Source organism: Nomascus leucogenys, chromosome 14, assembly GCF_006542625.1.
Source record: "Nomascus leucogenys isolate Asia chromosome 14, Asia_NLE_v1, whole genome shotgun sequence".
Classification (NCBI taxonomy): domain Eukaryota; kingdom Metazoa; phylum Chordata; class Mammalia; order Primates; family Hylobatidae; genus Nomascus; species Nomascus leucogenys.
The window spans coordinates 87794960-87821529 of NC_044394.1; the positions used below are offsets into that span (position 1 = coordinate 87794960).

Consider the following 26570-nt stretch of genomic DNA (forward strand, 5'->3'; position numbering starts at 1 on the left):
AAAGAAAAACAAGAAATTGCCACAGCCAACCCCAATCTTCAGCAACCACCACCCTGATCAGTCAGTAGCCATCAACATGCAGGCGTGACCCTCCACCAGCAAAACGATTAGGACCCACTAAGGTCGAGACGATCATTAGCATTTTCAAGCAATGAAGTATTTGTATTTTTATTTCTTCAAGTTTTGGGTTTTTCTTTTTTTTGAGGCAGGACCTTGCTGTGTCGCTCAGGCTGGAGTGCAGTGGCATGATCTTAGCTCACTGCAGCCTCGAACTTCTGGGCTTAAGCCATCCTCCTGCCTCAGCCTCCTGAGTAGCTGGGACTGTAGGTGCGCACCACTGTGCCTGGCTATTTTCAGTTTTTTTATAGAGGTGGGATCTCACTGTGTCGCCTGGCTGGTCTCAAACTCCTGGGGTCAAGCCATCCACCTGCCTTGGCTTCCTAAAGTGCTGGGATGACAGGCGTGAGCCACTGCCCCTGGCCGATAAAGTATTTGTAAATTAAGGTATGTGCATTGATAAGACATAATGTTATTGCACACTTACTGGGCTACTGTACAATGTAAACATAACGTTTATATGCACTGGGAAACCAAAAGAGTCATGTGACTCACTTTATTGCAATATTCACTTTATTGTGATTCTGCGGGAGGGAACTGAACCCACAGTATGTCTGAGGTCTGCCTGTACCTGTAATTTTTAAAAGCTAGGATTTGCTAATATGTGGTTCTAATTGCAGTCAACAATAGTATGGACCCAGACTCTCAAGGCTGAGTTGGCCTTAGGCCAGTAGTGAATCCCATGCCAGAGAGAACATTTAGCAGGGCGGATTAATCCAGAGGATGGGCTGCCTTCTAGGGCTTGCCAAGGCAGCATCAGGACAGCCCAGGCTTCAGAGAGATGTCCTCAGTCCAGAAAAGACCTGACGAGCGCTTGGGAGTCGTGCCGGACATTCTGCAAGGGCCATCGAAGGCCCAGCGTGCCATCCTATTGGGCCCCCTGCTATTTCCTCCTCACTAGAACCTTTCTGCTTGCCTTACTTAGGATGGGCGTCCAGGCCACGCTGAGAGGATAAAAGATGTAGGGATCTTCTCCGAGGAAGAAGCATATGAAAGATTTTGTATCTATAGGGCCGTATTAGGGTTTCTCAGAGAAACAGAACCAATAGGCTCCATCCAGCTGTGTAAGATGGGATTTATGTGGGAATTGGCTCATGCATGTATGAAGGCTGGGAGGTCCTGGAATCTGCTGTCTGCGAGCTGGAGCAGCAGGGTCACTGGTGCAGTAATGCAGCCTGAGTCCCAAAGCCTGAGAAGCGGGGTGGCCACTGGGGTAAGTCCTAGAGCCCAAAGGCCTGAGGCCCAGGAGCTCTGAGGTCCAAGGCAGAAGATGGATGTCCCAGCTCTCTCTCTCTTTTTTTTTTTTTTTTTTTTTTTTTTTGAGATGGAGTCTCACTTTGTTGCCCAGGCTGGAGTTCAATGGTGCGATATGTGCTCACTGCAACCTCTGCCTTCCCCGGTTCAAGTGATTCTCCTGCCTTAGCCTCCTGAGTAGCTGGGACTGTAGGTGTGCGCCACCACGCCCGGGTCATTTTTGTATTTTTAGTAGAGATGGGGTTTCACCATGTTGGCCAGGCTGGTCTCGAACTCCTGAGCTCAGGTGATCTGCCCATCTCGGCCTCCCAAAGTGCTGGGATTACAGGCGTGAGCCACCGCGCCCAGCCTGGATGTCCCAGCTCTTGCAGAGAGAGGGTTTGCCTGCCTCTGCCTCTGCCTCTTTGTTCGGTTGGGGCTTTCAACAGATTGAATGATGGCGCCTACCCTGGCGAGGAGGGATCTTCTTACTCAGTCCCCCGGTTCAGACGCTAGTCTCTTCCCAGGACACCCTCCCAGACCCACCCAGAAATCACGTTTTCCCAGCTGTCTGAACATCCCTTAGCCCGTCAAGCTGACATAAAATTAATCCTCAAGGGCTGAGAAGATGGACTCCAAAAATGGGTGGGGGCAGGGGGTGGCGGTGGACTGTAGTTGAGAACATTCCTGCAGGGAGAATGCCTCCCTTCCCTGAGTCAGGGACCAGATGACCTTTCCAGGATACTTCCAGCCCAGGACAAAGGGCTTTGTCTCAGGTTCAGCTCTCCTGAGAATTCATCCTTCCCGAGATTTGGAAACCTTAGCCGAGTTCCTGCTGTTTACCTTCTTCTCTCAAGAAACAACACCCTGAGGATTGTTGCTTTCACTTCTTTGGACCCAAATCATGATTCCCCAGCCACATTTCTCAGTTGTCAAATTTGTGGAGGATGCTAGAAGCTTCTAGTGAGTTGCTTACAGATGATCCAACTGGTGGCTTACTAAAACATATCTTGGGCTGGGTGCGGTGGCTCACACCTGTAATCCTAGCACTTTGGGAGGTCGAGGCAGAGGAATCGCTTGAGGTCAGGAGTTCAAGACCAGCCTAGCCAACATGGTAAAACCCCATCTCTGCTTAAAAAAAAAAAAATATATATATATATTTGTATCTATATATCTATATATCTCTATCTATCTATCTATCTATCTATCTATCTATCTATCTATCTATCTATCTATAAATAAATTAGCTGGGCGTGGCAGCACGCACCGGTAGTCCCAGCTACTCAGAAGGCTGAGGCACTAGAATCACCTGAACCCGGGAGGCAGAGATTGCAGTGAGCCGAGATTGCGCCACTGTACTCCAGCCTGGGCAACAGAACAAGACTGTCTAAAAAACAAAACGAAAAACATATCTTGACAATGCCAGTAATCACTTTACCGCAAACCTTAAGATTCCAACCACCCAGACTAGGTCAGGGGTCCCCAACTCCAGCAGCTACTCCTGCTTCCTGGAGACCCCCCCCAACAGCCAGACTCCCCAGCTCCAGCAGCTACTCCTGCTTCCTGGAGACCCCCCCAACAGCCAGACTCCCCCAGTGCCCCATGTTCATCCCCAGCCTCGCCCCGCCAGCTTCCCTCACCCATCCTTCTGATCAAACCGTCTGTGGGGAACTAGCCCTCAAACGAGGCCGAGTATGTGTGGCTTCTCCTCCTGTGTGGGCAGGTGGTTGACGGGATTCTTTCTTCCCCCGCCTCCAGTGGGTTTCAGCTTAACGATGGCTTTCTGGAGCTGTTTAGAAGCGTGAACAGATGCTGTCCCTACAGGAGAAGGGATGGCAAGCGCTGTCAGGAACGCTGACCTTGAAGTGTACCTCCTTAATGGCCTGACAGCTCAGAGAGAATGACACCCCGGGAGGTCTCCATGCTGCCGGCTGGGGGCAGGAAGCTGTCCTCTGCCTGGTATGGCCACAAGCATTTGTACATTGCACTGTCCTTGTTCCCCCACACCTCCTTAAAGAGGCGCCTTCAAATGCCCCCGTGGCTCCTGGCTGCTTGAGCCAAATCTTTATGATTGATCCCCTAACCTACACGCTTGCCCTCTGGCTGGCTTGCAGCTCTCCCTGACCTCACCCCTGCCATGATGTCACAGCTCAACAGCTCTGCTGTTCCCATGGCAACAGCCTGCTATGGGTAGCCAGCCAGAGCAGAGGCCAGGCTGCAGGTGGAGGTGGGGAAGCGATTCCAGCCACCTTTGGTCAGTGGGCCCCTGAGACCACTGGGGGTCTGAGGCTGTCTGTGTCTGCTCCCATCTGTGGTGAGGGTGAGGTTCTTTCTATGCCCAGATGTTTAGCGAGGCTCCCAAGAGGGCCCCGGAGAGTGGGCCAAGGAGGGGCTCCAAGCCATGTGTTCGCAAGGCCAGTGGCAAAGTCCCTGCACCACGGGGCTCCCCATGGGCAGTGTGATGGGAAGGAGGGTGAGGGAAGCTGGTGGGACTGGGTCGGAGATGAATATGGTTATTGGAGGAGTTGGGCTGGGGGGTCTTCAGGAAGCAGGAACAGCTGCTAGGATTGGGGACCCCTGACCTAGGCTGGGTGCTTAGGATCTTGAGGTTTGTAGGGAGGCGGTCATTGATGCTGTCGAGGTGTGTTTAGCGAGCCACCAATTGCATCAGCTGTAAGCCCCCCACGTGGGGAGCTGGCGTCTCAGCTGGGAGTTTGGAGGTCTGCCTCAGTGTGTGTCTCTGTGAAGCTGGTCAAGGGGAGGCCTGAGCCCCAGCTTGCCCCCAGAGGCTGCTTGCCCAACCATCTCCACCCTGGAGAGCTGACCCAGCCCAGGATATGGATACACAGAGATTCATGAGCTGCGGCCCCAGTATTCGGGTGGAAAAGCCTGCTGTGGGCCTAGCCAGGACTCATTCTAAAGTGACCCACCCCCGCCCCAGGTGATGCTAACACAGCCAGTCCAAAACCCAGTGCAGGCTGGGCATGGTGGCTCATGCCTGGAATCCCAGCACTCTGGGAGGCCGAGGCGGGTGGATCACCTGAGGTCAGGAGTTTGTAACCAGCCTGACCAGTATGGTGAAACCCTGTCTCTAATAAAAATACAAAAATTAGCTGGGTGTGGTGGCGTGCGCCGGTAGTCCTAGCTACTTGGGAAGGCTGAGACAGGAGAACTGCTTGAACCCGGAAGGTGGAGGTTGCAGTAAGCTGAGATTGCACCACTGCACTCCAGCCTGGGCAACATAGCGAAACCAAAACCCAGTGCAGTGGCTTGGGACCCCCGTCCCCCCGCCGCCACCGGAACGTAGCTAAGAGTTGGGGAGAAGAGGGCGAAAACCAAGGCTCTGGCAGCACACAGGGTGTCATGGAGGGTATTTTTAGAGGCTAGAACTCAGAGAAATGGAGTTAAAAATGTTTCTGATATTTGTTTTATCTGGGCTTGGCTCGGATGCCTCCAGTGATGGGCGTCTCACTACCTACAAAGTCAGCCCAATGATTTCAAGACAGCCCTGGAGACAGTACTTCCTGCCCCCCTGTCAGCTTCTGCCTCCCTGTAATGTGTTCTGGGTGGTCTAGCTCAGTCATCTGGAGACACACACAGTAAGTACCACCCCTCTTCCCCAAGCATTTCAGGTGCTTCTCGTGGTGACTAGCGCTGGCATCTCTGTAGATGGGTGCTGCTGTCGTCATCCCCATCCTAAAGAGCAAACTGAGGCACCCAGAGTGAAGCAGCTTGGCCTAGGTCACACAGTGCTCTTAAGCACCATACTCTGCCATTGTAGATTTTTCTATCCTTTGCAAACACCCCTGCCCCACCTCACCTCCTTTGGCTTTTCTTCCTAGGACCTTTGGTCAGTGGGCCCCTCCTGACCAAAGGAGTTCATCCTCCTCCTGAACTCCAAGCCTGCAGCCTCTTCTCCCCGTCCTTACCGCCCTCCTCCTCTCTCGAAACCTGCCCAGGAGGACACACCTCTCCCTCGTTCAGATTTGCTCCTTGTTCTTCAGCCTGTGCATCTCTTTTAGGCCTTGAACATTTCTGGATAGGTTTATTCCTGATCATTTCATCACGGTTTTATTGATTTTGAAACTTTGTCCCATGATATGATCAAATTGGCCATTTCTAGAGCACAGGCACTTCGTAGCTGTTTCCCGTCATTTAGCTCCACATCTGCCCGTCGGTTCCTCCTGTGTGGAATCCAGCACCACGTGGGTGTCTCTGCCGAGCTCTCGGCATTTCCTGAGCCTTCCCGGGAGCCAGACTCTGTTCTCGGCGCTTCACACGGGCTGTCTCGTCTGATGCTGTGGCGTCCCGTAGGATGGGAACAGGCGGTGCCCGTGGACGTGGTGCTGTGCCTGCTGGCATCCTGGGCACCACAGCATGCTGTTTTCCCACTGCCTCCTAGCACAGCCAGGTGAGGTCCGGCTGGCTGGGCTGCACCATTCGCAGGCATGTTAGAGGCATTTCTGTTCACTCGGGGGACAGTCACGTTGGCCCTTCTGGTGGCCCAGCATCTTTTGTCCCCTGTGCTGCTCCACACACCCACCTCTGTACTTGCATAGTTGGATTTAGGGACCTACATGTAAGTTTTAGATGTGTTCCCATTACCTTTTATCTTGTAAGATTTGGCCAGTTGTGCAAGCTGTTAAAAACCTTCTAGGCTAGAGTATAGCAACAGTTTTCCACCTCCCGCATGGGTCATCTGTACCCGGTGACGCCCACAGCTTTGAATCGATAAGGTCAGGTGTGAAAGCTCAGGCAGTGGCCCTGTGGAAGAGCCCACCACCACCTCGGACTCTACTTACTTTATTAAAAAACACACTTTTTTTTTTTGAAATGGAGTCTCGCTCTGTCGCCTAGGCTGGAGTACAGTGGCGCGATCTAGGCTCACTGCAACCTCCGCCTCCTGGGTTCAAGTGATTCTCCTGCCTCAGCCTCCCAAGTAGCTGGGATTACAGGCATATACCACCACGCCTGGCTAATTTTTTGTATTTAAGAGAGATGAGGTTTCACCACGTTGGTCAGGCTGGTCTCGAACTCCTGTTGTCAGGTGATCCAGCCACCTCAGCCTCTCAAGGTGCTGGGATTACAGGCGTGAGCCACCGCTCCCGGCCAAAAAAAACACAATTTTAATAAGCTTGTTCGTGTGGCTGCTGTCAGACAGTTACGACCAGGGAGGGGAGGACACAGGGAGCTCTAAAAAGGCGACTTAAAAAAACCCAAATTGCATTCCGGGGTCACTTAGGTTATGGGACCTCTGTTCTTTACATTTTAAAAGCCCTCGAGGGATTTCCTATATTATCCCAAAGACAAGCCAAAGTTTACCCCAAAGAAGGTCAAATTACATATTCTATGTAGGCTCCGTAGACAGAGAAATGTCTAACTTTCCATATGAAAGGGTAAGCTCTAATTATATGGAAATGTTCTCTCTCTGGCCGATGCCAGCTCACGGGAGCCCTTCTATAGCTATTTTTATGTTTCAAAGACAAAGCACTCGACTATGTGGCCCGGGTGCTGGGCTTCTGGAGAAAGGGAAGAGCATTCTCTTTGTTCCCTTGGAGGCTTGGGGCGTGCTGGGGGAGTGGGAACGAGGCCTAGGCTGGGGACGTGGGTAGGATGGGGAAGAGGGGGTGTGTCCATGTCACGAGGAACCCGCGTGAGCACGGTCCAGGCGCTGCTGGGTGTGGGGCATTTGGGAATGGCCAGGAGCTCCACCACCCCTGTCTGGTGTGCAGCGCTCCAGGCTGGGGTAGCCCCCAGGGTAGCCAGGGCGAGCTGCTTGACCATTCTCAAGCCTCTAAGCCCAGAGGTAGCCAGGCTTTGGCAGGGCAGCTGGTGAACTGGCCGCATTCCTGAGCCCCTCCCGCAGGGACTGGGATAGGATCTGTCAGGGGCGAGGCCCAGGAATCTACCCCTTCACTAGCAGCTCAGCTGATTATGACGCAGGTGGCTGCGGGTTGCACTCAGAGACTTGCCGGTGTGGACAGCAGGGAATCACATGGGAGATGCTGAAACGTAACCCAGGCCGCTCAGTTAGACAGCGCCGGGCCGCAGCGCGGGAGAGGACGGGGTGCAGGCCTGGGGGTCAGAGGCAGAGAGGCTGATTGGAAGGCTTGTAAGGGCCTCAGGTGAGAGATGATCAGGGCTGAGCTGCTGGCAGGGGAGGAAGGCAGAGCAAGATGCAGCTTCCTGGAAGAGATGGTTTGCCAGGGCCGCAGTACTCCAAGTGTGGTCCCCCAGATGGCAGCATCAGCATCCCTGGGAGCACTTTAGAGATGCAGAGTCTGGCGGGGCGCGGGGGCTCACGCCCGGAATCCCAGCACTTTAGAGATGCAGAGTCTGGCGGGGCACGGGGGCTCATGCCTGGAATCCCGGCACTTTGGGAGGCCAAGGCGGGCAGATCACTTGAGGTCAGGAGTTTGAGACCAGCCAGGCCGGCATGGTGAAACCCTATCTCTACTAAAAATACAAAAATTAGCCAGGCATGGTGGCGCGTGCCTGTAGTCCCAGCTACTCGGGAGGCTGAGGCAAGAGAATTGCATGAACCCAGGAGGTGGAAGTTGCAGTGAGCTGAGACTGCACCACTGCACTCCAGCCTGGACAACAGAGCAAGACTCTGTCTCAAAAAAAAAAAAAAAAAAATGCAGAGTCTTGGGCCCCACCCAGACTATTGAATCAGAGCCTAACTTTTAACAAGATTCAAGCAGCACCATGGTCTCACCCTTCCGTGCATGTTGACAAATCAAGTACTTAAGCAGAAAGAAGACGGGGATGGTCGACGTGATGAACTCAGAGGCACCAACCGTGGTGTCCTGGGTCAATGCACACAGAATGCACGCAGGCCCCTTGCAGGCCTTCCCACCCATTAGAAGCTCAGCACACCTGTCAGGGTCACAGGAGGGCCAGGGAGGTCAGAGGTCACGTGAGGCCAAGCACAGTCCGAGCACGGTCTCCTTGTGCTGTGGAAGTGGTTTCTAGCTCTGACCTCCCTGGGCAGCAGGCTAGGAGCCTGGATCAGGGGCCTGCCTGCTTGGCCTGGAATCCCTGCTGCCCTGATTATGAGCTGTGTGGCCTTAGGCAAGTTACTTAACCTCTCTGAGTCTCAATTTCCCCGTCAGATTGTGCGGATAGGAATAGGCCTCACCTCCTATGGTGAGGCAGTGAGATGGAGAGAGGTGTACGTGAAATGCCGGAAGAGTATGAAATCCTGCGGGTCTGCGTGCTGATCAGTGTGATGTCTGGATTCAAACCCAGCTCCTCCGTGTAAGCTGGGAAAGTATTCAGCCTCTCTGAGCTTTTGTTTCTTTTTGTGAGCTCAGAGGGGAAAGCAAGGAGAGCTGGAGGCGGCAGGGACAAGGTTGCATCCGATGGTGTCATGGGGGAAATCAATTCCTGAATGATGGAGCTGGCTGTGATTTTCTGGACTTTATCCCAGAGATCTCTGCCCAGATGTTTTAAGTTTGTACCCATTTCCGTGTCTCCAGGAAAACCGACACGGCAGCCCCGTTGGCTCCTTTCACAGTCACCCCCCGGATCATGTTGCAGTGACTCTAGCCAAGGGTATGGCCTGTGTCGTGTCTGTTACAGGCCCAAGGTGGGAAGAAAAGGTTGTCCCTGTATCTGGAGGGGCCAGTTCATGCCTTGAGGAGGAGAGAGGCACTCTGGGTCCTGCCATTGTCCTCAGGGACGGCCAGGCTTGCCATTGTCCCCCATGTCTGTTGGGGGGGGCCTTCTCCTGGGGATACAACGTCTGCTGCATTGATTTTTGGGTGTCCAAGTGTACCAGGCTAGTATCACATTGAGAGTCACCCACCATGGGTGGATTCACCCATTCCCGTCATGGTGCCTGGGGCTCCAGCAGCCTCGTCACAACACAGCCTGGTAGTTGGAGGGCCTGAGCCTTTGTCACGACCGCCCCAACTTAGCCACAGGGCTATGCACCCGGCGGGGACTGGGGTGGGCAGGCCAGTCTCTCACAGGCCCACACCAAGGCTCCAGATGGGCACGTGCATTGTTCAAACGCTGTCACAACTTGGGGGTGTGAGGGGGCAGCGTGAGGCAGACGAGAGAGGCGGAGGTCTCACAGTGAACCACAGGACCTGGCATCCTGCAGCCGGGGCGCAGGCCTGGCTATGGAGCCCCCATTCTGGGCACCTCACATGCCCTACGACTGTGATGCTCGCCCCCTGCCCCCGAAGCCACAGGAGTGCACAGCAGGCCTGGAGTCTCCTTCAGAGGGGGGTGAGGAGGCCAGCGGGGGGCGGGTGGTGCTGTCTGTGGGCCCTGGCACTTCCCTGCTGCCTGGGTGGAGGGTCCCTGGGTGAAGTCCGCCTCAGCTGAAAAGCTGTCTGAGCGGCCGCCCAGGGAAAGGCGAGCTGCTTGGACATCATTCTCAAGCTGTAGGCCAGAGGCTGCCTGACTTTGGTGAGAACCGCTGGGAATCTGGTGGCTGAGCACATTCCTGGGCCCAGGCGCTGGGATCGGATCGGTCTGGGGTGGAGCTGCCACGGGCTGGCTCCTGCGCTGGGGCCACAGGACTGCAGAGAGCAAGAGAGGAGAATGGGCCCAGTGTCCACTCCGCTCTGTGGGAGGCCCTGGTGCTGTCCGGAGGCCAGATTGGTGTCCACTCACCTTCCTTCTGCTGCTCTGAGCACGGCTTCTGTGGAGGGGGGAGCTGTGGTTTCCCCGAGTGGTTGAAGGCAGCCAGCAGAAGGCAGGCTTGTCAGCTCTGGGGGGCAGGACCAGAGGGCAGCGGGGGAGTAGAAAACACCAAAGCAGTCCAAGATGCTCAGAACACTCAGAGGATGTGGAGGACAGAGGAGCACCAGGACCCCTGCCCCTTCCAGAATATTCTAAGCAACCAGAGAGGGCAGGTGCCTCTGGGAGGGGAGCTGTAGCGAGGGCCCTGATTGGAACCATGGCTGTCTTCCTGGGCAAGTGTCCTGCCAAGGGCACCCGACGTCCTGTCTGGCAGGGCTGGAGAGACCCTGGGCTGCCTGGAGATCAGGCCACGCATCACAGGCAGAGGCAGGCATCCCAGCAGGCTGTGCCACGGGTGAACAGCTGTTTCTCCTTGGTCATGTTGGGCTCAGCGAAGGCTCAGTTGCCTTCCCTGCCAGTGCCTGCACGAGTCCATGTGAGACCCTGCCCTCTGCCTCAAGTTAGTGAGTGGGGAGGGTCTCAGAGGGGAGAGCAAGGAGAGCTGGGGTAGCAGGGACGAGGTTGCATCTGTTGGTGTCAGAGCGGGGATCACTTCCTGAATGATGGAGCTGGCTGCAATTTTCTAGACTTATCCCAAAGATCTCTGCCCAGATGTGTTAAGTTTTTACCCGTTTGCATGTCTCCAGGAAAACTGACGTTGCCTCATTGGGATGCCCACGCCAGTGGGGCTGGCACGGGATGCACTGAGGTCATTGAACGGGCTGGGGGCGCTTCCAGAGCAGGGAAGACTTGTCCAGGTTTTACTAATTGTTGTTGGTTGACAAGGGGTGTGAGCCAATGGCTCTTGGCACAAAAATAGACTGTGAACCTTGGAGCCTCCAGGCACCTTCCGAGATGTACAGAGGGGCATTCGCAGCAGCCCCGACCTCACCCCACCTAATTGGACATCCCCGTGGCTGTTCCTGGTGGTCTTTGGTGTCTGAGGCCAGCTCCTCCATGTGAGCTGGGAAAGTTATTCAACCTCTCCGAGCTTTGGTTTCTTTTTGTGGATTCAGGCCTTCTCTTGGTTATAGATCTAGGAGTGGAATCTCTGGGTCATAGGGTAAGTCTGTGTTTCCCTTTTTAAGAAGCTGCCAGACTGTTTTCCAAAGCGGCTGCACCATTTTCCATTCCCACCAGCAGCGTGCACAGGGTTCCAGTTCCTCCCCCTCCTTCCTCACCGACCGTTGCTATTGTCTGTCTTTTTGACGACAGCCGTTGGAGTGGATGTGAGGTGGCAGGACACTGCAAGCTCAGTGTGCATTTCCCTAAAGACTGCTGCTGTTGAACATCTTTTTATGTGCTGTATTAGCCATACATCTATGTTCTTTGGTGAAATATCTATTTAAATCTGTTGCTGATTTTTATTTTTGAGACAGAGTCTCACTCTGTCATCCAGGCTGGAGTGCAATGGTGCGATCTCAGCTCATTGCAACCTCTGCCTCCCAGATACAAGCAATTCTCCTGCCTTAGCTTCCCGAGTAGCTGGGATTATAGGTGCATACCACCACAGCTGGCTAATTTTTGTATTTTTAGTAGAGATGCGGTTTCACCATGTTGGTTAGGCTGGTTTTGAACTCCTGACCTCAAGTGATCCGCCCACCTCAGCCTCCCAGTGTGCTGGGATTACAGGTGTGAGCTGCCACACCTGGCCTTCTTTTGCTGATTTTCAAATGGGATTATTTGCCATCTTACTGGGTAGTAAGAGTTGTTTATATGTTCTGGATTCAAGTCTTCTGTTGGATATATGATTTGCAAATATTTCCTTCCAGTCCATACCTTGTATTTTCACTTTACTTACAGTATCTTTTGAAGCACAAAGGTTGTTTTTTTTTTTAATTTTGATGATGTTCAGCTTATCAGTTTCTTCTTTTATTGGTTGTGCTTTTGGTGTTGTATCTAAGAAATCTTTGCCTGACTCAAGGTCACGAATATACACCTATGTTTTCTTCTAAGCGTTTATAGTTGTAGATGTTACATTAAGGTCTGTAATCCATTGTGAGTTAATTTTTGTATATAGGGTGAGATAAGGCTGTGAACTCCCATTTTTTGCCTGTGGATATCCAACTGTGCCAGCATCATTTGTTGAAAAACAAAAAACTATTCTTTCCCCACATTAAATTGCCATGGCACCTTTGTCAAAAATCTCAATCATTGCATTTAAGGGCCCAGCTTTCTCTCTCCCTTTCTCTCTTGATCATCATGGTGTTTGGCAGACTGGCTAAATATAATATTAACCACTATTCTAAATGTGTGATCTGATTTACCAAGAGGTGCAAGGACCTCCCGCTAGAAGACTTAAGTCAAAGCCAGCTGCAATGTGTGACCACCTGAGGCTGGTCAAAGGTGCTGGGGTTCGTCCAAGCAGCAGAGGGCCAATCTCTGCCACTTACCAGCTGTGTGATCTGGGTTAAGCATCTTCATCTCTGCCTGCCTCAGTTTCCCTGTCTGTGAACCGGCGGCGGGGGTGGTAGGAGCTTCGTATCTCAAAGGATTACTGTAAAAAAGATGAACGGATACCTGCCAAGTGCTCAGAGGGGAGCCTGCACGGTTAATGTTAGCTGTAATGTAGATGCAGTATTTTCTGACTCCTGCAACTACATATGACTTCAACTGCAACTACATTTAACTCCAAATGCTTAGCCTGGTTCCACATAGACTAAGATGAAAGAAGGGAAGGGGCAGTGGAGGGGGACTCCATATCGACTGTGGCTGTCCCTTAGCCTTTCCTGCAACTCACAGATCTGGCTTTTCTGGCATCAGCTGCCCGTGGCAACAGACACAGTCCCTTACTCTTTTGGTGTAAATGCCCCTCCTTTGCTAGGAAGGCCTGACAAAACATGGGTCCCTTCCTGATGCCAAAGAGACCTGGAAGAGTCCTTCTCTGATCATTACAAAAGGAAAGAGGTGGGAATCATGAAGAGGGAGCTAACACCAGCTTCTCCTCCTCTCTGGTTTCTACTGGATTCAAGTATCAGACATGCACACACACATACATACCTGCATGCCCCACACGGACACATACACATACACACACTGACATGCACACAGATGCACACACAGACATGCACAGATACACACACCTGCACACCCCCTGTACACACAGATGTGCAGACATGTGCACAGAAACATAAACAGATGTGACATGCACACACCCCTACCCACACACACCCCTACCCACACACACCCCTACCCACACACACCCCTACCACACACACCCTGCATACACATGCACACACACCCCTGCACACACACTCCTGCACACACATGCACACACCCCTGCACACACATGCATGGAGACCCACACACCCTTGCCCACACACACACCCTTGCCCACACACCCCACACCCCTGCACACACATCCTTGCATACACACCCCTGCACACACACCGCTGCATACACACACTTCTACACACCCCTGCACACACACCCCTGCATACATACACTTCTACACACACATGCACACACCCCTACACACACTTCTACACACACACGCACACACCCCTGCACACACCTTGCACACCCACACTTCTATACACACATGCACACACACCCCTCACACACCACACACATGCACACAACCCCTGCACACACGTATGCACACACACCCCTGCACACACACACACCCCTGCCCAGCATGCACACACACTCCTGCACACACATGCACACAAACCCCTGCACACACATCCCTGCACACACACCACTGCACACACACCACTGCACAGCATGCACACACACTCCTGCACACACACATGCTTGGCAGGCTCCTCCCTCCCCCGTCTCTTCCTCCTTTACGAGCAATTCTCCCTCCAGAGGCCCAGACTTCCTCTTTTACATCCACCTGCTCTTCTCAATATTTGTTTCCAAGGGCTGCCCTTTGTGCCCCTCCACCCTTACCTGGATCCTAACACTTGCCCTTTGGGTGGGATTGTCAGTCTTGGCACTACTGACATCTCTGGCCAGGTTCTTCACTCTCTTGGGCAGCCCTCCTGTGCAGTGTGGGGTATTTAGCAGCCTTCCTCACCTCCACCCAGCCGCAGGCCAGGAGCACCTCCTCCCTGCATTTGTGACAATAGAAAATGTCTCCAGACATTGCCAATGTCCCCTGGGAAACAAAACCACACTCTGTTCAAAACAACTGCCCCACAGGCTCTTGTCAAAAGTGTGCAGGACAGAAATTGGGAGGCTGAGAGTGGGTCCTGGTGGGCATGGGTCAAGAGAGCTTGGAGGGGCATATTTTGCAGCCTGTCCCCACAGTGAGAATCCCGTGTGCTTGTCTCCAGGGCTTTGCTCACTCTCCTGGGAGTGCTCCGGAAAGCTGCACTTGTGCTCCCTTCCTCATAGGTTTGCTGTGGAACAGTTGTGGCTTCTGTGGCTCCTCAGGCCCAGGGGCGCCCCTTGAACCCTCCACTCTTGGCTCCAAGCACCTTCCCTGGGAAGCTGCATCTGCTGGGTTCGCAGACAGGAACAGAAACATGGATGGAGCCACGTGGCTGAGCCTCTGTCCTGATAACGAAGCCCTGCTTTGGAGGAAAAAACACAAATTGCTACAAGCCCGGGGCAAAGGCCATCTTGCTCTGCAGAGAAGAGCGGATGTCAAGCTGTGGAAAAGCTACCAGCTCCAGCGCTTGGCTGAGGAGTTGAGGAAAGGGTGTCGGGAGGTGCGGCACCCGCACGTCGGTAGCCTGGACAGGCTGCAGTCAGCATGTCTGTTAGGCTGGGGAGGAGGACGGGCCAGGGAAAATGAGCCCAACTCGGAGGGGCCCATCCAGCGAAGATCAGTCAGGCCCCCAAGGGCCAAGGAGAAGCATAGAGCAGCCCTTAGTGAAGAGAGGAGTTGCAGGGAAGAGTTGGGCCAGCAACACCCCAGGCACTCCAGGCCCCGGAAGACAGCAGCGAGCCCAGAGAAACCACAGATTACAAAAGCCACGGGTCGGATGAATTCTCACCTGGCCCCGCCTGAGAAGAGAAAGGGAAGGCCAGAACCTTCGACCAAGTCTGAGGGTGGCCGCTGTGCCATCCACCCTCGGAGGAGCAAAGGGGCGGACCTAGAAAGGTCGAACCCACTCGTGGCTGTTGTGGGAGAAATCGGGCGTGTGGAGGAAAAAGAGAAAGGAATGGCTCGGGCGGGGAGGAGGCAAGTGGGAAAGGGGGCAGTTTGCTGTGTTCCAGCCCTGACCAGTCGCTCTCAGGGACAGAGTCCGGAGGGGAAGCTGAGAGACCTCGGGCAGCTGTGGCCAGCTGATTCCAGCCGCAGAAGGGAAGCCGTGTCCCCAGCATCTCAGTGCACGCTCCAGGAGAAGAACAAGTGGCAGAAAGAGCTGGAGTTGGCCCTTGAAGAGTTGTTTAATATAAACAGAAAGCTGAAAAAACACCTGTGCTTGTACCTGGCACTGACGCCCAGGATGGACCAGAGACCTGGGGAACAGTATGCCTTCTCAGAGATGCAAGAATGTGGCGCTGGGAGCCCAAGAGGGAAGAAAACGGCAGACGCAGAGATGCTGCCTGCCGGGGAACCCAGGAGCCTAGCAGAGGAGGAGGAGCAGCAGGCAGTGTCCAAGACTGACTCGAAAACATTAATGGGCAAGGCCCAGAACCAAAAATATCAGGGCACGGTCAAGCCCACGTTTAGAAATGGAAGTCAAACATTGTCTCCCAAGGCAGGTATATTTATCAACAAAGAGGACTCATTATTGTATAGCACTGAATCTGGACAAGAGACCCCCAAACTGGGCACCCTGGCAGAGGGCTCCCTTCAGCTCCGCCCTCAAGACCAGGCAGACAGAGTGGGCCCAACAGCATCCAAGCAAAGGCAGAAAGCAGAGATGGAGCAGAGAAGACAAAAACAACTGGAATTGCTTGAACCAGTGGAACACCCAGATATGAGCTTGGAAATCCACTACAAGGCTGAGTTAGAAAAAGAGAGGAGGGAGCAAAGAAGAGCTCGACTGGCCCATCTGAAGTCCTCCTCCACGAGAGCCCAGGAAAGGGAGAGAGGACCTGAGCTCAGCAACACTTCCCCATCGGGCACCAGCCTCGCCGACGACGACCGGCACAGTCAGATGATCCGAGACCAGCAGCAGCAGATTTTAGAGCAAAACAAGTTGCACAAGCAGTTTCTTGAAGAAGCCAGGAAACGCTTGCGGGAGTTTCAGAACATATGCTAAATGCGAGAGGCCCGCCCGGGGTAAATACATCACTGATAATGGTGATACCAGAACTGGTACCCGAGTCTCTTAAGATCTGTGTTTGCGTCATTGCCTCAGAGACTGTTAGGCCTCTTTAAAATGGGCAATCTGGGGCCGGGTGTAGTGGCGCACGCCAGTAATCCCAGCACTTTGGGAGCCCGAGGTTGGCCTCAGGATCACCTGAGGTCAGGAGTTCGAGACCAGCCTGGCCAACATGGCGAAACCCCATCTCTACTAAAAATATAAAAATTAGCTGAGCATGGTGGCATGTGCTTGTTAAGCTCAGCTACTCAGGAAGCTGAGGCAGGAGAATCACTTGAACCTGGGAGGCGGAGGTTGCAATGAGTCGAGAATGCACCACTGTACTGTGCTGCCTGGGTGACAGAGTGAGACTCGTCTCAAAAAAAAAAAAAAAAAAAAAAAAAAAAAAAAGGCAATCTGTCATTATACTGTCCTCCAGGGCACATTCCCTTACAGGGACTCCTTCCCTGATCTTGGCTTTGTTGATTGATTGATTGATTGAGACGGAGTCTCACTCTGTTGCCCAGGCTGGAGTGCAGTGGCGCAGTCTCGGCTCACTACCTCTGCCTCCTGGGCTCAAGCGATTCTCCTGCCTCAGCCTCCCGAGTAGCTGGGATTACAGGCACCTGCCACCACACCTGGCTAAGTTTTTGTATTTTTTAGTAGACACAGGATTTCACCATGTTGGCTAGGCTGGTCTTGAACTCCTGATCTCATGATCCGCCTGCCTTGGCCTCCCAAATCGCTGGGATTACAGACTTGAGCCACTGCGCCTGGCCTAGTCTTGCCTTTAAAACGAAGTCCCATTTGGGAAACCACCTATATACAAAAATAGGAACCCGCGTGGGTTTCAGTGGGTGTGTCTAGCTCATGTACTGCGGATGCATCTCCCAGAGCCGATCATGCCACTACATTCCGGCCTGGGTGACAGTCTGTTTTCAGGGGCCACAGACACAGATGGAGACTCCAGGTCATTTAAGCCCTTCAGATGTTTTAGCCAAATAAACACTGGCCTTTCAGGGGCACCCAAGGTCAGACAGGCACAATTTCAGGAGACAGATCACTTGGTGCTTAGCTGAGGCTGAGACATTAACAGAGACTGAACCAAAGCTAAAACCTCTCTTTGTCTTTCAAAGTGACAAAACCAACATCGTTTAAATTGCATGTCGCTTAATACATTCTTATAACTTTAAGAGAAAAGAGAGTAGACAAAAAAAGAGAAAACAGGCCACCCTCGCCCCACTGGGTGACTCCCTCTGGGGCTGGCAAGGGTGTCGGCACCTGGGTGTTTGATCAGTTTCCTCCCTGCTAGCTTTGCCACTGACCTGGCATCTACCACAGCCACGGAGACTTCACACTGGGTAGCTTCTCTTCTGCCAATTGCAGTCTTAGGGACAGGCACAGGGATCAACATACTTTTTCTGCAAAGAGCCGGAGAGTAAATATTTTAGCCTTTGCTAACTGTGCAGCCCCCATGGTAATTACCCAGCTCTACTGCAGCTGCTCAGAAGCAGCCACAGATGATATGTAAATGAAGCAGCGTGGCCAGGTTCCAATGAGACTCTACAAAAATGGGTGGTGGGCAGCATCTGCCCTTTGTGCCATAGTTTGCTGATCCCTGGACTAGGATGGTTTCAGAGTCTGTCTCTCTCCCTCCCTTCCAACAACCTCAGATACACTGACAATCAACCAATCTTTGTTCGTGACACATTAGTATCATTGGTCCACGAATGGCCTTACTTATGTATATTTTGTAGACAATATAATGAAGTACTATGAGCCCATCACCCAGACCCAAGACCCAGAATATTCACTACCTGTGCGCTACCTCCCTTTTCCCATCCCCCTGCTGCCTCCTTGGACATATACCTGCTGATGGCTCACACCTATAATCCCAACATTTTGGGAAGCCAGCGCAGGAGGATCACTTGAGCCCAGGAATTCGAGACCAGCGTGGGCAACATGGGGAGACCCTATCCTACAAAAAATTAAAAAATTAGCTGAGCGTAGTGGCCTGCACCTACAGTCCCAGCTACTCGTGAGGCTGAGGCAAGAGGTTCGTTTGAGCCCCAGAGGCTGAGGCCTCGCAGGGAGCTGTGATTACACCACGGCCAGCCTGGGTGATAGAGTGAGACCCTGTCTCAGAAACAAAAAGATGCTGGACGCGGTGGCTCACGCCTGTAAGCCCAGCACGTTGAGAGGCCGAGGCGGGCGGATCGCTTGAGGTCAAGAGTTTGAGAACAGCCTGGCCAACATTGTGAAACCCCGTCTCTACTAAAAATAAAAAAAATTAGCCGGGCGTGGTGGTGGCACCTGTAATCCCAGCTACTCAGGAGGCTGAGGCAGGAGAATTGCTTGAACCCAGGAGGTGGAGGTTGCAGTGAGCTGAGATCGCGCCACTGCACTCCAGCCTGGACGACAGAGCGAGCCTCCATCTCAAAAAAGGAAAAAAAAAAAAAAAAAAAAAGAAACAAAAAGATACATACCTGCTGAACTTGGGGTTTAGCCCTCCCTAGCTTTATCCATAGATGTATGCTAAACATAGTGTTTAGTTTTACTTGGTTTTGAACTTTATAAAAGGTATTATGTGGAGTCTTTTGGAAGCTAGTTTTTTTGGCCTCGGCGTGGTTACTGAATTCATCCACATCACACAAACGCCTCTCTTACTCATTTTCACTGCGGCATATCCTCATCGTGTGTATGAGCTTCTTTCCAGGATCATAGCTTCTCCTGTTTCGTGCTTGTTTCCAAAAAGAGGACTGTATCTCTGATGCATTTGAATCAAAAGACCGGGTATCAAAAAGTGCTTTTGGCACAGCTGGGATGTAGGTGTGGGAAAGATCCCATTTATTGCTCTTTTTTTTTTTTTTTTTTTCCTATTTTTACCTTTTTTCCCCAGAGAAGATTGACCTGCTCTTATAAAATATTTAATTTGCAAATATGAGGCTGGGCACGTTTGCTCATACCTGTAATCCCAGCAGTTTGAGAGGCCGAGGCGGGTGGATCACTTGAGGTCATGAGTTCCAGACCAGCCTGGCCAACATGGTGAAACCCCGTCTCTACTAAAAATACAAAAGTTAGCCGAGCGGCACGCACTTGTAATCCCAGCTATTCGGGAGGCTGAGGCAGGAGAATTGCTTGAACCCAGGAGGCAGAGATTGCAATGAGCTGAGATCATACCACTGCATTCCAGCCTGGGGACAGAGGGAGACTCCATCTCAAATAAATAAACTTACAGATATGAGTCCTAGACACCGTCCCAGTCACTAGAGATGAGCAGTGAGCCATGCACATGGAACCACAGGACTCCCATTCTGGCGGAGCGCGCAGGTGATGAGTGAGTAAAAGCTGGAACTACGGCTGTGCGGGGCGAGGTGCTCAGTGGGACCCCAAGTGCATGCCTCTGAGATACTCAAGCCGGACTTCCCCGGCGAATGTGAAGCTCGTGGAACCAACAAGCGTTACGCTCATTTGGATGGGGTGGGACTAGCATCCCACAAGACTCTTTTGTTTTTGCTTTTGGGTTTTTTAATCATTAGTAGGTTAGGTCTCTGTTGCCTGTGGCTTTCTGCTTCAGGCCAAGTAGAGGAAATTCAAGGCTGGGCATCGTGGCTCACACCTGTAATCCCAGCACTTTGGGAGGCCGAGGCAGGTGGATGGCTTGAGCCCAGGAATTTGAGACCAGCCTGGGCCACATAGTGAGATCGTGTCTCTATAAAAACAAAAAGTAGCCAGGCATACTGGCCTGCATCTATAGTTCCAGCTACTAGGGAGGCTGAGCTGGGATGATCTCTCACGCCTGGGAGGTCGAGGCTGCAGTGAGCTGTGATTACACCACTGCGCTCCAGCCTGAGTGACAGAGACCCTGTCTTAGGGAAAAAAAAAAGGAAGAAAATTTTGATCTTAGCCTGGTTTTTTTCTATCTTCTGCTTCCAGAATGTCATGGGCTAGGGTTGCAAAGCCACTCCACAATTTGCTGTAGGCTCAACATGATTAAGAAGGAAGCTGGGGGTCAGGAGGGCTGCTGTTTTTCAAAAGCCACATAGATTTCTCGGGGCGGGGTGTCACCGTGCTCCTGCTGTTTCTGCACTTGCCTTGTGCCCAGCTATTTTTTGCACACGGAGACCTGGAGCGTAGCCGCCTGTCACTGTAGCATCACCTCTGTCTGAGAGGGCAGAGATGTTATGGTATGACTGAGTTAAAAGCCATGGCCACAATGAGGCCCAAACATTGAGTAGCCGAGGTCTTCCTGCCTTAGCCTGGAAGCCACAGTCTGAGGGGGGAGCCAGCCTGCCTTTGGGTGGGTTATTTTTGTTTCTATTTTCAAAGATAGTATTTGCGACCCATGTGTTCTAGGTGAGGAATTGCCCCTTCTTGGCCACACTTGAGCTAAAACTAGGTGTGGAGACAGGCAGCGAGACAGGGTGGAGAGTGACTCATCTCTGCCCGGACGGTCACACCTACACTGTCCCCTGGCAGCAGGACCAGACACCCAGCCTTTTCCCACCTGTCCTGCAGAAGGCTAAGGGGACAGGCTGGTTCTTTAACTGGGGCATTGGTGTGGGCACTAAAACAGCCCTCCAGGATGCCCACAACCAAAACCATGGCCCTCCAGTGATTCTTATGGAGATGTCATGGGTAACTTTCCATCCCAGGGCCTGGCAGTGCCTGTGTTCCCCTCCCCTCTTGGGAGGGGAGCTGTCCCACCTTGGCACAGCTGGACTGTGGTGGAAAGGGCTGTGGAGCAGCCTCCAGCTTCCTCTGGCTCACCCCGTCCCAGGCCTCCACCCAGAGCCTCCACCAGGAGCTAGTGAGAGCCCTACTGCCGGGGTTGGAGCCCTGGCTCTGCCATTTGCCAGCAGCTCGGTGACCTGGGCAGAGTGTTAAGGTTTCTGCACTTCCTCCAAGGCCTGGCCCTCCACCTCCTGCCCCTCACACCCATGTTCCAGCATCTCTCTTCCCACCGCCTCTCTTCTGGACACAAGTGCACAGGGCCCGCCCCCTGCCTTTCGAGCCTAAATCCTCCCTGAAGTGCCGAGCACCTCATAGGGCTATGTTGGCGGGCTCAGGGGTGCCCTCTGGACCCACACCCCAGCCCTTGCCCAGCCTTCATTTGACTATAAAACAAGGGATGGAGCCACCCGGAAGGGTGTGGGGCTCCTGAGGTTTCCAGAGAGCCCTGCCATGTCAGCAGCGGTGAGGACCCCGGATGTGGTGGCCGTGTTCACCTTCATCCTTCTGAAGCACTTCCAGGTGCCCTGCACGGTTCTCCTGCTCCGAATACTTTGCACCTTCTAGAGCTCTGCTCTGGTTTGGTGCTTCTGCCCCCACCCTCGGGGGACAGATTCCATGTTCCCACCTCACTCTGCATTTGCTGGAACCTTCGTCCTCCAGCCCCATCTTTGCTCTCTGCCTTGTGGGTCCTTCTCCCCAAACCACAGGGACCCAGGAAGGCCTCCGTGGCTGAGCAGTGGTGCATGGGTCGCCCTGTTTGTCCGTGAGGCTTGCAGGGGGAGCAGTAGCATTGCTTGTGCTTCTGCTGAGGTCAGCTGTCCATGGGCTGGGGGAGGCCAGCAGGGTCTGGCAGGTGCCACCTGTTCACCTCCCGCTCTTCCCCAACCTGCTGGCCTCCAGTCAGGTTTTGGATGTGACCCCACACTGGGAGCTGCCCTGGGGGAGTCCCTCTTCTCTCCACGCAAATCTCCCTTCCCTGCCAAGCCGTGTGTGACCAGGATCTCAGACACATAAGACAAAGGGAAATAGGGTTTTTAGAGTGGAGGGGTGGGCAGAGCACCCTCCCTGAACTGTGGTCATTCTTCCAATTCGTGCAAATGGCAAGGGGGTTATATCGAGATCTCCAAGAAGACACGGGGCGGAGGGCTGGGGTGCAGCCTGCACTTGCAGCAGCTGTGACAGCCCAGGCCGAGTCTTCCAGCTGGAGACGGGGCTACACAGACGCACACCCCCTGGGACAAGCTCAGGGAGGCTGGGGGGGCCGCTCAGCATGGGGCTTGTTTGCGAGGCTGTGCCGAGGAGGAAGGGAAGGGGGAGTGGGGATGCCAGCCCCCCGCTTTCATTCTCTCCTGGGTGTGTGGCCCCCGGGATTCCAGCCTTCACGTCTCTGTTTCTGTCTCCTGAGAAATGCAGCAAGTCAGGCTCAGCCCACAGGCCACATGATCTGGGTCCCACGAACAGCCAGGGCTCAAAGACAGTCAGTGTCTATGAGCCTGAAGCCTGGGCCCAGACCTCACGTTCGTCCCCAAAAATGGATCGGCTTGGGAGGAACAGTGCCCTGCCCACCTTGCGCTGTTGCAGCCCCCCAGCAACAGCACGAGGAGAGAATCTGCTGCTGCCTCTGGCTCCAGAGCTGTCACCCTGGCCCCCTGCTCAGCCGTTGTTGGGGGTGGGTTGCAGGGACGGGTAGGGGTTCCCTCGGTGCCTCTCCAAGCTCCCTCTGCCTCCTGCCCTGCACTGTCCTGCTCCTGTCCCTGCTCCGGCTCTGGCTTGGAGTTTGCGGGGCTGAGCTTGGCTGTTCCGTGGGTCTTGGCGGAGAAAATGCAGAGCTGCACTTCCCTCCACAAAGCCGCACTGTTCTCAGCAAATCCTCCCAGGGTCTGGTGCATTTTTTTCAAGTGATTCAGCAGCACGTGAATGGGAAGGGCCGAGCCGGAGGCTCTGGCATGAGACCTGCTGGCCCACCAGGGAAAGGGAGGGCAGCAGGACGTGGGCCCCGAGGTCCTCCCAAAGCTGCAGAGGGAGGGGGCAGGGCCCTGGGGTCGGGGAGGGCAGCAGGAAGGCTGGGCAGAGAGTGCGGCTTTGCTCTGCGTGGCTGAGGTGCTCTGATAGATGCTGTTTCCCAAGGGGAGCCAAAACGAATGGGCAGGAAATGAGATGGGAGAGCTGGTCTCCATGGAGACGGGCACCCAGTGGCCAGCAGCTCACGTGCACTAGAATCTCAGGCAGCCGGAGAGGGAGCGTTCCCTGGGGTGGCAGGGCCTGGAACACCCCCAGGTGCCCGCTGGCAGGCGGTGTGGCCCGGGCTGAGGCTGCGCATCTGTCCCCTGATCTCTGTTGTGCGCCCTGTTACCTTTTCTGCCCCACCCTCCTCCGCACCCTCCCCAACAAAACATCTTTTCTAAGTAGTTGTCATTCTAGGCATTTTTCACCCTGGCCTGAGTCATGCTGGCCAAGTCCTGTCCTCACCCTGGATGTCACGGTCCTGCCCTGCGGCAGAGCTGCAAGTCACCACTGAGGGTGGACCTGGGGCCCCTCTGTCCCAGCCACCCACAAACTCTCAAGGTCAGAGTCTGGAAAGGGAGGTGGTGCCCTATGTCTTCACTTCTGGTGTCTACACCCTCAACTGGGGACAGATGGCCAGTGTGCTCCTACGGTGCCCCCTCTGCTGAGGTCTTTCCTGCTTCCCAGAAGGCCCCATTACTGGCTTCTAGGGACCGAGGAGGTTGGAGGACCTGAGGGTGGGTCTGGCCTCCACAGCAGCTGCAGGGCGGGAAGAGCCTGGTTCCCGCCCAGCACCACAGGGCTGTTTTTAATTACCAAGTCACAGCCCCCTTTTCTGCTCATTTCCCTAAAAGGAGTGAACTTGGAGGAGGTCTGCCGCACCCGCTGACCAAAAGGGGCCGGCATGAAGGGGCCGAGGAAGGGCAGAGCCCAGTGCCCGGGGGAGACCCTCTGACTGCCCACCGAGGGCACCCGGCTGTGTCACTTGAGGCCAGAGGCCGAAGGTGAGCTGGACCAGCTTAACCCTCACTGTCACCTCGCAACCTTGCGACACTTCCTGGCCGCTCGGCCTTGCCCCGTGCACCCGGACAGTTCCGTAGGGAGAGGCGTGGCCTCCAAACCTAGAGGACTAGAGGAGGTCTGGGATCCCTGTGAGCACAACCCCTTCCTGGGTCACCGTCTGCCATCCCTGGCAGCGTTTGTGGCCACTTCTGCCGCTCCAGCTGGCGAGGTCAGCCCCATCCTGCTGAAAGAAGGAGGTGCTGCCCGAATGGAGAGCTTCCACGTTTCTAAGCTGTCTGTACTATGATCCTGAAACCCAACGAGACTAGTTACACACACACATTTAGGGATCCCACAGCGATCTGAGAGCAGGGCCATGAAAAATACAGTCATTCATTACAGCAGTCGCAGGGCAGGGTCACAGCTCTGGTACCGGACATCTGTCCCGAACTGAGGGTGTAGAGACCAGAAGTGGGGAAAGGGGGCTTCGCCTCCCTTTTCAGACTCTGATCTTGTGGGTGGCTAGGGCAGAGGGGCCCCTGGTACACCCTCAGCTGGCGCTTTAGACATATTAATCAAAATGGTCAGGCTGGGCCAGGTGGCTCATGCCTGTAATCCCAGCACTCTGGGAGGCCAAGGTGGGTGGATCACGTGAGGTCAGGAGTTCAAGACCAGCCTGGCCAACATGGTGAAACCCCGTCTCTACTAAAAATACACACACACACAAAATTAGCCGGGCATGGTGGCGGGCACCTGTAATCCCAGCTACTCCAGAGGCTGAGGCAGGAGAATTGCTTGAACCCAGGAGGCTGAGGTTGCAGTGAGCCAAGGTTGTGCCATTGCATTCCAGCCTGGGCGACAAGAGCGAGACTCTATCTCAAAAGAAAAAAAAAAAAAAAAGGTCAATGGAGCCGCATATGGTGTCGTTACATCCACCCAAAAGGGACGAGAGACTCTCATCCCGAATGGCAACGCCAAGTTATAGTTACAAACGTTAGCAAGGGCTTTACTAGCTGTGTGATTTGAGGGTGTGGATGTTGGCACTCATGGCACCCCACTTTTCTGGAGAGTTTAGACAAGGCATGGAACGTCGCAGTCCTTCCCCAGTAAATGAACAAAGCTGAGTCCACTTGCAGCTGCCATTGGATCCTCCCCAGGAGTAAGTGGAGGTTGGGTTTCGTCCGGGAGAGAAAATTGTTTCTTTGATAATTGCTCTGAAATGATTGGCATGTAATTCCACCCAGAGCCAAATGAACCAAATGACGCTCAGAAGATGTCTGCGGCTCCAGCCTGCAGTTACTGCATTTGCATCTACGCAGTGTGGAGTCCTCCAGGGCTGGCCCCTGGGATGCATGCAGTGGCCACTGGTCTTCATTGCCACTGTGGGTGCTCTGGACTGACTCTGACCCAGCTGCAGCATCAGAATGCCCCCCACCCACTGGTGATTTGGGCCAGTAGGGTCTTTGGCACATGTGTGAAGCCCCCACCCGACTCCCAGGAATGACCCATGTTGAGAGCATGGGGACCCCTTGGCGTTCTCCACTGGGCCGTGAGCAGGACAGGACAGAGGGGAGGGAGGCGCTTTCCCTGCCAGTGCTGGTCCTGTGGGCGCCCCTCCCCAGGTGGAAGCTGGAGCCTGCCGAAGAGGGTGGACGGCTGGGAGGGGCCAGTGCCCTCCGGTGATAATGAGCAAACCCTCCCAGTCCAAGTCAGTGTACACACAAGGTGCAGATGATCGGGCCGGGTTTTGACTTTGTGTTTAGCAGCCGAATGTGTTTCTGAGTCCCAGGGATCCCTGCATCTCGTCTGGGCAGACACGTGACTTTGAGGGACAGTGGGCCACCTGCTGTTGCCTGAGCGCGTCCCATAGCCGAGACAGGCGCTATGCTGTTACAGTGTGTGGAGTGCCCTGGGGAGAGGCTGTGAGTGGTCTAGAGGTTGGGTGTTGATATCCACCGGTTTGCCTGTCCCAAACTTGGGCCTGGGAGCCCGGCAGAGTGGCTCCAGTGGAAAACGTTCTATATGGTATATTTATACATACAGCATGTGGGATTCCTCTAGTGAGCAGTTGGGCCCCTGGCAAGAAAATAAAGAGAATTTAGTGAGTGTGGAATAAGTACATTTCTTACAGGCAATTTTCTTTTTCGTTCAAAGGCAGGGTCTCGTTCTGTCACCCAGGACCGAGGTGCTGTGGTGCGTTCATAGCTCACTGCAGCCTTGAACAGACGTCTAGGTTCATACAATTCTCCTGAGCAGCTGGGACTATAGGCAGATGCCACCATGCCCAGCTAATTTTTTTTTTTTTTTTTTTTTTTTTTTTTTTTACAGGTGAGGTATTGCTATGTTGCTCAGGCTGGTCTTGAACTCCTAGCTTCAAGCAACCCACCTGCCTTGGCCTCCCAAGTGCAGGGATTACAAGTGTGAGCCACTGCACCCGGCCTTTCGAGGCAATTTTCTGTTGGGATCGGGCTCCCTCCCCCAGTTGTGGGCATGGCTTATTCTTCTTTTCTGCAGGAACTTCCAGAGTACTTCTGTGGACACAGTAGGATTGGAAAGATGTTGGTGGGTGTATGA

At 53.8% G+C, this 26570-nt stretch overlaps 2 protein-coding genes across 3 annotated transcripts in view; both read left to right on the forward strand.

Moving 5' to 3' along the window:
* TIMP2 (TIMP metallopeptidase inhibitor 2) overlaps positions 1-26570 on the forward strand; it is a 73270-nt gene that overhangs the window by 18903 nt on the left and 27797 nt on the right. The window lies entirely within an intron of this gene.
* On the forward strand, positions 3537-16273 carry CEP295NL (CEP295 N-terminal like). Of its 2 annotated transcripts, none has more exons than XM_030828298.1 (3): positions 3537-3604; positions 4808-4949; positions 14331-16273. In XM_030828298.1, the coding sequence occupies exon 3, from the start codon at positions 14523-14525 to the stop codon at positions 16212-16214; it is 1692 nt and encodes a 563-aa protein (XP_030684158.1). In that variant the 5' UTR covers positions 3537-3604; positions 4808-4949; positions 14331-14522; the 3' UTR covers positions 16215-16273. The 2 variants fall into 2 exon arrangements, with proteins under 2 accessions (XP_030684158.1, XP_030684157.1); XM_030828297.1 differs by having other exon boundaries at positions 14392-16273.